General features: G+C 37.8%; 1 protein-coding gene across 1 annotated transcript in view; it reads left to right on the plus strand.

Moving 5' to 3' along the window:
* LOC107095519 (circularly permutated Ras protein 1-like) overlaps positions 1 to 12,994 on the plus strand; it is a 25,861-nt gene that overhangs the window by 6,326 nt on the left and 6,541 nt on the right. Inside the window, exons 2-14 of the mRNA XM_015391652.1 lie at positions 2,319 to 2,370; positions 2,479 to 2,535; positions 4,798 to 4,929; positions 5,022 to 5,108; positions 5,182 to 5,267; positions 5,417 to 5,614; positions 6,330 to 6,374; positions 6,464 to 6,553; positions 9,353 to 9,504; positions 9,641 to 9,722; positions 10,567 to 10,682; positions 10,782 to 10,866; positions 12,713 to 12,819. Coding sequence (XP_015247138.1) covers positions 2,319 to 2,370; positions 2,479 to 2,535; positions 4,798 to 4,929; positions 5,022 to 5,108; positions 5,182 to 5,267; positions 5,417 to 5,614; positions 6,330 to 6,374; positions 6,464 to 6,553; positions 9,353 to 9,504; positions 9,641 to 9,722; positions 10,567 to 10,682; positions 10,782 to 10,866; positions 12,713 to 12,819 — 1,289 coding nt within the window. The remainder of the gene's footprint in view (positions 1 to 2,318; positions 2,371 to 2,478; positions 2,536 to 4,797; positions 4,930 to 5,021; positions 5,109 to 5,181; positions 5,268 to 5,416; positions 5,615 to 6,329; positions 6,375 to 6,463; positions 6,554 to 9,352; positions 9,505 to 9,640; positions 9,723 to 10,566; positions 10,683 to 10,781; positions 10,867 to 12,712; positions 12,820 to 12,994) is intronic.

The following is a 12,994-nucleotide window of genomic DNA, read 5'->3' on the forward strand; positions in this document are numbered from 1 at the left end:
GGATGGATGGATGGATGGATGGATGGATGGATGGATGGATGGATGGATGGATGGATGGATGGATACATGAACAAACACCTACGGTGGTCCTTGGAGCCAAGACTGATCAGACATCATGCCAGGAAACGTATCCCACACTAGAATCTGAGAGGAAAAACATCAGTTTGTTAATTATACATCTCTGTTATATAACATGCTGATGAAATTTGTTATAATGTGAGCAAGCAAAGTGATTTGATGTAAAAAAGAATTTAAGTGCAAGAATATTTCTGGCAGTCCAATGTGTTTAAAAAGGAAAGCTATAGGGCGATAAAGGGAAAATCCAAGTGGAAAATATCCTGATATGACTGGTTAATGATTTTCAGTCTGTTTAATAATTTTTCATTTAGATGTTCATACTAACCTGATACCCTAACTGGGTGTTTGTCAATTCAGCAATGAAATCCAAAAGACACGCAGCAGAACATCACGGCGAGAAGATTAAACACAGAAATATCGCCATCCCATATGTTGCTGGAGTCTCTGAAAAACTTAAGAGGATTTTCTCCAATCACCAAATCCCAGAACATTTCAAACCATACAAGACCCTTAGACAAAGGCTAGTGTATCCTAAGGACAAAATCCTCAGATCTAAAATAAGCGCAGTGGTGTATGCAGTTCAATGCCGTGAAGAATGCTCTGATATGTTGGAGAAACCAAACAACCTCTCCACAGATGCATGGTCCAACACAGGAGAGCAACCTCCTCCAGACAAGACCGCTGTCCATCTACACCTTAAGGACAAAGAACATCCTTTTCAGGACCAGAATGTTTACATTTTGGGCTGTGGAGTTTGGAAGCTGAAGCAATTCTTGCAAGAAAAAAGGGTTTATTTTACGTCTGCAGATGGAGAGGAAAAAGCTCTGAGTGGGGCAAGCTCAGCACACACATTTATACTGTAAAAATCCCAACACTCACACTCTCGCTTGGACCCATCCCACCCCTGCATAAAGAACTTTCTTACACTCAAACACTGGAGAAAAACAACTTCAGTTCATCAAGGACATACATTTTCACTAGCCAGATAAAACACCCCAGAACAGCTGCCTTCCGTTCACGGCACGAAGGAGGATGAGGAAACTTTAAACACTTATCTTTTATCACTCGCAGCCTTCCTTTCACTCCAATAGGCAGATAAAAAAAAAAAAAAAACATGCTTTCACAGGACAAAGAAGACAAGTGTTTTGAAAGGGGTGTGAACGAAGCCATCTATGTTAAGAGACAATTAAAAACAACCTTAAACAGAGGGGGTGGACTCAGGTTTCAGCTCTCAAAAACCTACAACGCAGCAATAAGGTTGAATCCCTCCCGCTATCATTACAATGGTCAAAAAATCGCTCCTGCAAGCCATGCCAATAAGAATTTTAACATTCTCCATTAGAGCGGCATGGGCCAGTATCGGGTTAATTTGCAGGCCAACAAAGACCTCAACCACTCCCCATTACAAAGGGCTGAACCTGTTTTCAGTGCAATTTGCATGTTTTCTAAGCCATAACAAGGCTTTGTTGGGCTATTCTATAAAGCCTGGAACTCAACACTAATTCAGACATTTTTAATTGATAAAGCTTCCTGGATGGGAGGCGAAATGTCTTCAAGCTTGGAAAACAAAGTCCAGTGTTTTTTTTTTGTTTTGTTTTTTTGGAGTTCATATTAAATCCAGGTTCTTATCCTGCCAGCTAAAAATCTGTGACAAATGACTTGAGGTTGATATATTTGAAAAATGTTTCGTCTCCTCAGTGAGTGATGCAGCTGTGGGTCATTGTGTTTATGTTGTGGTTAGAGAAACTCACTGTTGGTTAGATTCCCTCTGACAGCGTCTCTGCATGTACGATATGTTCTGTGTTTTAAAGCTCGGCGTTTTTGTTTCAGCATCACAACTTCTGCAGCTCTCTTCTACTCTCCAACTCATCCCATTGATGACGAATTAAACCCCAATAGACCAGAATGTTATTTTGTTTTCGCTCAGAGGTTTTTTTACACAGGAAATGAGGAAATGTTTGCTTTCATGGTTTTACTCAGCCACCTGTTAACTCGCAAAAAGAAACGAATCAGCAGCCCAGATGTTTTTGTGACAGCAGGAGGGTAATGCCGGGAAGCTTATCTGTCATTTATATATTGCTGTTGTGGCTGATTTTTGTCTCCCGCAGAGATGCGTACCTCTTTTTGTCTTTTTGCTATTCTATGTCTTTTCTACCCGTCCTGGAGTCAAATGCCTTCAAAGTCGTCAGGAAAGTGAAAACTAAACTCTATTTTTTTGTGTGCTTCTTTATGATTTGCAGATGGAGTTTGCTTGCAGTCATATTGTGTGTAACTGGGGACCAGATGGAGCAGGTGAGTGGATTAAAAACGCTGCTCGTTCTGTTTAACTCATTATTGCTTTTGACACACTTTTGAAACTAACATAGAATGATAATAAGGTCATTTTCTATGTTATCGCAGATGTTTCTCAGCTTGCACCCGACTATGAGAACAAAGCAAGTTTAGGACGGCAAATGGGTAACTTTCTCACACATTTAATCACATGCAAAAACATACATTATACACCAAGTCCGGGGCCTTTTGACTTTTTTTAATATTTTATATTCTCCAGAGCTTTGCAGCAAAATAACAGGAAAGCACATCAAATAGGCCACCCCATTGCTGCATGTGTGTGGGTATGCCTGCAAGAGCAGGAAAAAAGAAAGACAGTGTAGATGAAGGTTGAGACGGGGAAAGTCCATGATGTCAGAGAAATATAAATGGAGTTGGAAAAAGACAGACTAAACAACATTTATAGAAGTCAGACCGCTGGGTTAAACGTTAAAGGAAACTATGAGCAAACACAGAAAATACAACAATCAATAATAATAAAAATACACTTTTAGAAAAAATATTTAATTAATAAGTTAAAGGTGTAGCTTTAAAAAACATAAGAAACACTAAAGCAATATTGGAAAGAAACTGTTTCGAAGTACTGAGGTAGAAAACAATGTAATTGATTTATGGTTGAACTTTATTGAGCTTATATTGGAGAAATTATCTCTGCATTTAACCCATCCCCTTGGGGAGCAGTGGGCTGCCATTGTGTGGTGATATGGGGACTCAGCGACCCTGAGTGCAGGTTGTGGGGATTGAACTTGCTCTAACCACTAGGTCAACGCTCCCAAAACAAATCAACTTTAACCCTTTATGAGGCACTAAGTGAAATACTTTGAAAATCAACATTTCAAGCCAATAATGTTATTGGAATCTAGTAGAAGACCTTATTACCTTTGTAAAATAAAATAAAAAATAAAAAAAATGGATATTTTGATGCCAAAAATTAATGTCAATGTAATAACAAGAAACGCCAACTTGCCTGAATATACTACGATATGCTACTATAAGAAATTAATGAAAAGCACTCATTTATTTTGGTACACCATAACCTTAGAGGCATTAATGCTGATAAGAAATACAGTATTGGTTTAAAAGTTAGAATGTCCAATTATTTTTTCAGTATTTATCACCTTTTATTAGTTTATCTACAAGTTCGATTTAAGCTTCGCTTCTCTGCTAAGACAAGACCGATTAAACTTGCAGTCTTTCTCCATTTTTAATATTTTTTATGAGAAAGACTACAAAATGAATGAAAACAGTAACAAATAACACATTTATATTGTGAGGAAGGAAGTTTGAAACTGAAAAAGAGTCAAAGTCACACCACAAGAAAGAAATAAAAAAAGAAGATGTTAAAAAAAAAAGAAAAAAGAAACACTTACGAAATGAAAAAAATATTTTTTTTAAATCCAGGCTGTATAATATATATCTGCATTAGGCATTTGCAGAGCAGATCAGGTATTGATATAGGAAATCATTTCAAAAATAATTTCAAAAAACCAAATACAGGATTATCAACATTTAAAATCTTAAATTTAAAAGCACTCCACTCCAGCATTCTGCTCCATCATGTATTCCGGTCCAGCCTTTCCATCCAGCAATGCTTGTATCCCACACTCATACCTATTATTCTCTACTTTAATAATATTAAGTGTTTTCTAAGATTTCCCACGACAAATAGGTAATAAAATGATGTATAATGTGTGCTAATATAGTATCGGGTCAAAATGTTTAAGTTATACAGGGGCAACACTAATCTGCATTACCATCTTTATCAGCCAATTTAAGTCATTGTTTACTGGTCAGTACTGGGCCTATATTAATAACCAATGCTTATTTCTATTAAGTAGCTGTTTTTGTATTTGTTGTGAGATGTGTTATTTGTTTGGTTGAGTGACATTGTTGATGATGCATCAGAGGATTATGTGGTGTTTTTTAACAGTGTAGAAAGGTTAGGAGAATGTATAACATATATGATAGACGCAGACGTTAGTTATCATCCATAACAGCGATATTAATACCAGATAGTGATATTTATTGGATTATTTTAATCTTTGCATCTTATAAACTAAGGAATAGAGTCAAAAACGTTGATATTTTGCACACTGGAAAAGCTGACTTCAAACTTTACTTGACTGTCATACAAGCAACTGTATTTCATGATATTTATAGTTCGACATTTCTTCTGCTAACCTGTGACCTAAAGCATGCTGTCCTTGAAGGTACTGAGTGAGATCTGTGTTCTTCCTTCATGTGAGCTCACTTTAATTATCCTCAGGACCAAGAAATAATAGATATTAGATCATATGGTTTTTGCAGCTCATCAGTTTTTTTTAATAAGGTTTGAGAAAAAAAACATTTCGATGCACATTAAACAACTGACGCTTCTTGTTTCATCAGATATGTTTCCTCCACCTCTACCTCCTCGTCGCTTCAGAAAACCTCGACCCACCTCCCTTCCTAATCCTTCCTCGCTTGCCTCTCAGCTTCCAGTCACTCCTTTATCCCTTCCTCCCCCTGTTCCTCCCAGACGTACGTAAGATTTTGCCCTCATTCAAACCCCAAAAGCATTAAATTGCCATAAACTGTAAAGTTTTTTAACTAATGATTGTTTCTCCTTTCAGTTGATTTGCAGGAAGGAGGAAACAACTTTAAAGTAAACATCAATGTCGTCTCCCTCAGGGTTGGAAGGCTGGTCGACATCAGTCAAGGTTAAAACAGACCGACACACAGAAACTAAACTTCAGACAGTTCTGCTTAAATTATCCTCTTTCTGTTTTGCAGATGCAGGTCTGGAGACCTTCCAGAGCCCAGTGATTTGTGGGAAATGTAGTGCTGCTCTGTCATGCCTCAGCTCAGTTTGGAAGAGGGTAAACATTTCATGCTTACAGCCTAGTTATGTATTCGTTTTCCCATTTTTCTTTTCTGTTAAAAGTTTGCTTCTCTGTTAAGGTTGAGCGAAATAAAAACAATTTTGAATTTCAGAAACAGAATTTTGAATAGCTTCTCTCTTCGATAGCTGTGGGTGTGTGAGTTCTGTGGATTTGAGAACGGTGTCGACGAAAGCTTGGCCCAAGTGTGCATCGGGCAGCGTGCAGGTGTGCGCAGTGACGACCTTTACCTGCCAGGGAAGAGCGAAGACGACTACCAGAACCTGGAGGATACAATGGTTGTTTTCTGTGTGGACATTTCTGGCAGCATGACTGTCACAACAGAGGTGTGTGTAAAAGGGAAACTGAAATAGCAGTCCAATCTTTCTACTTTTTTTTTTTTGCATTCAAATGACGCCCAACCCTCTAAAACAGCATGATGTTTATTTAACTGCATTTGGAGATCACAATAAACACAAAAAAAAAACTTTAACTTCTGGATCAACTTAAAAGCAAATGCCAAAAAGAACTGACTATTCAGCATTTACTATAAAACAATGGAAATAAGATCTCTGTAGGAGTTTTTGCGAACAGCAACCACATTCTGCTACTGATAAAATCAAGTGTTACAGCTTCATATCTGCTGATAAACGGCGGTACGTGACGCTGAGGAGAAGCTGTCAAAGCACTGCTGTCTGTGCCACAACAGAGATTCAGCTTCAACGACAGATATAATCTCTAAGCTTTCTGTTTCACAGGCGTCTTCTGTTTCAAAAAGAACGCCCCTTTGGTGTTTTCACTTAAATCTTCTGAATCTTCTCTAGCTGTAGATGTACTTTGCAGAGAATCAATAACTTATCATCTGAAAAGGATGGTGCATACCTGGCTGAACAATATTTCTGTTTGATATTAATATGCAAGACAGCGGGCACATTCTAACCTTTTCAGGGTGTTTTAAAAAAAAGCTTTTTAGGTTAGAAGAGAAAGAGAGCTGCAGAAACACCCACATGTGTTTGACCTTATCAAACCACCATATTTATTTTTGCAATGATTGCTCTTTAGGTGACAACAGAAAGCGGTTCTACAGTGCACATATCCAGATTAGAGGTGAAGTGTCATTTTTTTTTTTTGCGTGAATTAAACTAATATTTATGGTGGATTAGTTGTGTTTTAACTCGTTTGTTATCGTCCAACAGGGAATCCAGGATGCTCTCCAGAGAACGCTTGCATTTATGCTTCAGCAGTCGCCTCACAGGAGGGTGGCCCTCGTCACCTTTAATGATGAGGTACTGATGGGTTAATGCTGGGACTGTGCTTCCGTCTGTCCATCACTGTCTGCTGCTAACACCATTATCCTTCCCCTCCATTCAAATTACTAAAGTTCTAAACATATCTTTGAGGTCATTATCATTGGGGGGAGTGGCCTAGTAGTTAGGGCATAGAGCTAGAAATCCTGAGGTTCTGAGTTCAGCTCTCTTAGCTTTCCCCGGGTGACCCACGATGGCAGCCCACTGCTCCCCAAGGGGATGGGTTAAATGCAGGGGTAAATTTCTCCAAAGTCAGATCAATAAAGTTCAATAATAGTATGTGCAGAGAGGATAAACCAGAAAGCAGAGAGCTTTGGTTCCCTCTGAAATGGTCAATTTCTAGATTACCTGCACTTATATAGCACCTTATCAAGTCAGAGGACTCCAAAGCGCTTCACACTACATTCAATCATTCAGTCATTCATTTTCCGTCATGCTTATCAAGGGCTGCTGGTGCCTATCTCCAGCTGTCTACGGGCGAGAGGCGGGGTACACCCTGGACAGCTCACCAGTCCATCGCAGGGCAACAAACAGGACAGTCATTCACACTCACACCTGAGGAGAATTTAGAGAAGCCAGTCATGTTTTTGGACTGTGGGAGGAAGTAGGAGTACCCAGAGAGAACCCATGCTTGCTCAGGGAGAACATGCAGACTCCATGCAGAATGGAATTGAACCCGGAATCTTCTTGCTGCAAGGCAGCGGTGCTACCCACTGCGTCATCGAGCAGCCTGTTCAGTTACTCAGTCATTTACCTGTTCACATTCACACACTGCATTGTAGCCACAGCTGCCCTGGGGCTCACTGACTGAAGCAAGGCTCCTATACACAGATGACACGGGGCCCTCTGACCCTTAGAAATGGTCAAATTCATAAGGAGTCTTGAGCCAAATGGGATGTGCATCAGTGGCAAGTTTATAATACTTAAGCATTTTTATCTACTGTAGTTATAAAAAAAAATCTATACTTTTTCTGGATTTGGGTATTTTTTTTAGGTGCAGGATTCAAGAAAGTCAGAGTACTTCCATCCATCCATCCATTTTCTTACACGCTTATCCCAAGTGGGGTCGCGAGGTGGCTGGTGCCTATCTCCAGCAGTCTATGGGCGAGAGGCGGGGTACACCCTGGACAGGTCGCCAGTCCATCACAGAGCAACAAAGAGACACAAAGGACAAATAACCATATCACACACTCACTCACACCTAAGGGGACTGTAGAGAAGCCAATTAACCTAATAATCATGTTTTTGAACTGTGGGAGGAAGCCGGAGTACCCGGAGAGAACCCAGCATGCTCAGGGAGAACATACAAACTCCATGCAGAAAGACCCTGGACCGAGAATCGAACCCAGAACCTTCTTGCTGCAAGGCAGCAGTGAAGTCAGAGTACTTTATTTATGAAATTATGTATATATGTAATAAAACACAGGATACCATTTCCCGAAAAATGGTATACCTGTATGCAAGGCCTATAATACACCTTATAAACAGGTAACCAAAAGGTATATTTATTTAGGTTTTCTAAATTTTTATTATTTCTATAAACATACAATTCAGTTTCAGTTAGAGTTTTTCTTCTTTCTTTCACACTGTGGTCATGAGGGATCCTGATGCCTATCTCCAGCTGTCAATGGGCGGTGGGGTACACCCTGGACAGGTCGCCTGTCCATCACAGAGCAACACAGAGAAAAACAGGACAAACAACCATTCATGCACACACTCACACCTAAGGAGAATTTAGAGAAGCCAATTAAACTAACAGGCATGCAAGAAGCCGGAGTACCCGGAGAGAACCCAGGAATGCACAGGGAGAACATGCAAACTCCATGCAGACCAGGAATTGAACTCGGAACGTTATTGCTGAAAAAAGCAGCACTACCCACTGTTTCACTGTGCAGCCCTGTATTTATTTCAGTTAAGGAAAATATATTTTCACTTTCATTTTTTTTGGTTCAGTTTTATTTAAATATAATAACCCGTATCAGGGGTCCCTATGATAATGGAAAGTAGCATAAATGCTTCTTTAAAGCAACCATACCCTGTTGTGGGCAGACAATTGTTTGTCTCTCTTTCACCGCAGAAGCAATCATTAAGTAAATAGTCATTGTGTTATGGGATGACTCTGAAACAAAACTGGCCTTTAATACTTCAATCATCAAAGGGCAGAGATCAGTGCTGACCTCATGAGAGATGAGGGAGCAGGAGCCTATTGCTGTGATTATATGATCAGTCTTCGGTTCAGCACCTTTTTAGCCAAATAGACTGAAGCAGTGTTGAAAAGATTTTTTTCCGTTATTAAAAATGAAAATTTCCAAGTATTTTCCAATAACAAACAGAAGAACAGTGAATTTCACTCAACCAGCAATTTATTAATTCTTGCAAGGATTAGAACAGGTGTGCAGCTGTTCTACTGAGGTGTATTTTATTATGTGCTTCCACTCCTACCAATATCTGTCGCTTTATAGGTTTTAATTGTTTGTTGTTTCACTGTCAGGCATTCTCCTGTTTGTTCACAATTTTTAGATTTCTATTGCAAAGATTTAGTTTAGGGAATGGGTTCACATTACCATTTAATAATTATCCTGCACATATTTTTCACAGTCGATTAACACCACTTTCTTTTTATTATGTTTATTTATTTTCAAAGAATATCTGTAAACACATTTAGCAAATAAGCTGACAATCTGCAGAATTAATGGTGGTGAAAAACATTTGAATCAGAGGCGTTGAAAGAAAAAATTTTCTTTTATTTGGTAAATTTTCATGGATCCTGTCCTTCAGGTTGTCATATATGGAGATGGAACTCGCACTCCGCTCACCATGAGGGACTGGGCTTTAGTTGACTATGAACACATCTGGAAACAGGCTCTGGGTTACAGAGTCCCTCACTGCATCGCTGAGACGTACCAACATCTCACCAACAGAGTCAAAGAGTAAGAAATCAGAAAGAAAAGTGAAAAAAATACTATAAATACAGTTTATTTAGGTTTAATAAAAGTGCTACAGACTCTTAGTACTAAATGTTCCACATAAAAATGTTTTTAAAAAGCTGCTTTCTGTGTCTTCTAGGCTTGGAGAGCATGGAGCTACGGCTCTGGGCCCGGCAGCATTGGCTTCTGTAGCTTTGGCATCTAAATACCCGGGCTCCAAGGTGAATGAGGACTAAATCAAACTACCATCCATATTTCCTGAAACGGAGCTTATTGATGCATTTCTACATCTTATAAACACATACAGTAAAAGAATAAGTCCACTCTTTGGGGGGCCAAGGCCAACAGGGATCAGTCTAGGAACACTTGATTTTCTAAGACTCTTAACATACATTATATTTACATTAATGTTTATTTTTGTGAGGTTCTAGATCTCAGTTTATTACTTCAGCTCCATCATGGTAGAAAAAGGGATAGCGAGGCGAGCAAAAAGAATCATCAAACCTCCCAAAGAACCTAATCAACAACTTATTTCAGTCTAATCTCCATAATATTTCATGTAGATAATATTTATTTTCTTTGCTGCAAGCTTTAACAGAAATGTCAAAATTCTGTCCATGAGGGTGCATGTCCTTAATTTCTTTACTATATTCCTAGTCTAGCAAATTGAAATCAAACAGCATACCCTTCAGTCAGGATTCAGGTTCTACAGAATCCTACTTCATTTGTTAAAGGTGCATTGCAGCAGAATTATATCTAAAAAATGACTTTTTAAAAAATGAATTGCATGACAATAAACCAATTTAAATGAAATCAAAGTGTTGTCATGAGTGATACTACATCCCGCTGATGTTTAATATCCCTGTTGGACAAACAACTAATCTCAATTTTATCTGTCACTGAGAACTGTGTGGGTTCCAGCTTTGTTGTCTAGCTCCCTCTAGTGGTACACAAGCTACCACTTGATGAGCAACAGTTAAGGCCTAGTTATTTTGCAGCCTTTACATATGTGAAAACTGCCAGCAGCAGCAGCTTTCTGAGACTTCATTAAAATGTATGTTGCAGGTCATTTTGTGCACTGATGGCAGAGCCAACATTGGACTTGGTGACATGGAGCAAGGAAATTCTACAGACTCTAAATATTTCTATAGGGAGCTTGCTCTCCAGGCAGTAGAGAAAGGGTAAGGAAACACACACACCCTTACATTAATCATGAGATATTACATGTAAATATTTAGTTGAATTCCTAGTGATCAAAAAACATTGTCTTCCTTTTTTAGAGTTATAATCTCAGTGATGTCCTTCAAAGGGACGGATTGCTGCCTGGCAGACATTGGGAGACTGGCTGACTTAACTGGAGGAAGGGTGAGGAACAATATTACCCATGGGCGTAGGTTTGCATAGGGACCATAGGGACATGTCCCTTGGACCGACCTACTTGTCCCTACCAAGAATTAGATGTGAATAACGTTTATAATTTACAATACAACGTTGTTGCAGCAGTAGAGGAGTTCTAGATGGAGAATATTGACCGACGAAAATATATCTAAAATAGAAAATGTTAATCAATTTTTTTTTACATTTTTGGTATAATTCTTGCTCTAAGTGGGTCGATTACCAAGTTTGTTGGCATTATTTCAATAATTGATTAATCCAAAGAATTGTTTCAGCCCTAAATAAAATACATGAAATGGGTTAAATAGATTAACTACAGCCTAGATATACAACTTGTAGAGTGAAGTTAATATATTAAATGAAAAATGCATTACATTTATTTGGCGTCCCTTTAATCTATTATTTCGCTTTGTATCATGATATAAAGAACATTTAAAAGATAAGAGTGGGTCTTACCTCTATTTACCTTTGCACAATTCTGTATCTTCAAAATAAAAGAAAGTATAAATCCACATATAATAGACATATTTAGACTATATTCTGTTAAATAGGCACAGATTTACCTACTGTCTTATTCACTGGTAATTTCAAATGCCAACCTTTTCAAAGTGGAAAAAAGTCATATTTCCTCATTCATCAGAGCCAGTTAAGCTTCAGTCATTGATAAACAGCATCTAGTGTGTGTAGTGCTTATAAAATTTGTATAAATGTAGCAAGAAATTCTTCTTTTCTCTTTAAACGAAATACACCCTGATTTTCACGTCAAGCATAAAAAAACGAGCATGCACATTTTTGCATAGGACCAATGACATCAGAGCAACAGTGTCTCTACAAAAGTTGAAATCAAACCAACGCCCTTGATATTACCAGATGTAAATTGTTATAATAACATAAATGCACACATCTTAAATTCTGAAAAAAAAAAATGTAGAGAAAAACTAAATACTTGTGCTTCACCTTTAGGGATTTCTGCATTATATTTAGATCTAATTGAACTTGGTCACAAGCAGTACTTAGATAGCTCATTTAAGGAACTTAATTTAAGTGAAAAAAAATATCTTATTTGCTGCTTTTTTTTTAGATTACTTTAATTGGCTATAATCTGTTTCAGTAATATTGAGACACATTAATATCAGTAAAATATAAATATGCTGGGAAAGACGACGATTTCTTTATCTTTGTTGTCACCCAAGAACAATAAGAAAGTAATGGAATTAGACATTTTTGGCCTATATTTGGCACAAATACTTAATGTGTAATTTTAAAGATTGCGGCCCCAAAACATAAAAGTCTTAAAATGTGTTCAATTTGTGTGATATTTTTTTAAATGTATAACGTTTTAAAATAGCTAGACTCTTATTTTGAAAACCATTGTAACTCTTTTTTTTGAAAGATTGTCTTAGTTTGAAAGTTAGCTAAAAGTCTTAGACTTTGAGCTACTGCAAAGACATTGGTTCTTCATTCTGAAATTAAACAGCATCTATAGGAGCAATTATCAAAGTTATAGGAGTTAAAAATGCTAAGTAACTGGTTGTGGTAGATATTACTGCCTTTCAAGGCAGAATGAGTCTGCAGTTTCATTCTTTTTATCCACAAAACAAATTTGAATTTCAGTTTACGATCAATTTGTTACACAAAATGTCCCAACTTTTAAGACAATGTTTAATGATATTTTTATTGTTAAGATATGTTCCAAATGGGGCTTTGTTTTATCAGTCCTATTACCAATGCTATAAAGATTATTGATACCTAGTTGTCTAATATGACTTAATAGAAAATACACTTATCAAACCCTTAAATCCTTTGTTCTCCACAGGTTAACATTGTTAGCATTGGAACCATGGCAACAGAGATCCAGTCCATCTCTGAAGACAATGTCTTGGCAACAAGTGCTACGGCAACCCTGCTTGCTCCTGATGGAGTGTGAGTAAAGACTGAAAATCTAAATTATTGTAAATATTATGATGACTTACCTGACTGAAAGTGAGGAAAAGGAGATGACAGGAAGAATTACAGTTGGGCAAAAAAGTATTTAGTCAGCCACCAATAGTGCAAGTTCTCCCACTTAAAAAGATGAGAGAGGCCGGTCAATTTCATC

This window comes from Cyprinodon variegatus, unplaced genomic scaffold (assembly GCF_000732505.1).
Source record: "Cyprinodon variegatus isolate N-32 unplaced genomic scaffold, C_variegatus-1.0 Scaffold553, whole genome shotgun sequence".
In the NCBI taxonomy this organism is placed as follows: domain Eukaryota; kingdom Metazoa; phylum Chordata; class Actinopteri; order Cyprinodontiformes; family Cyprinodontidae; genus Cyprinodon; species Cyprinodon variegatus.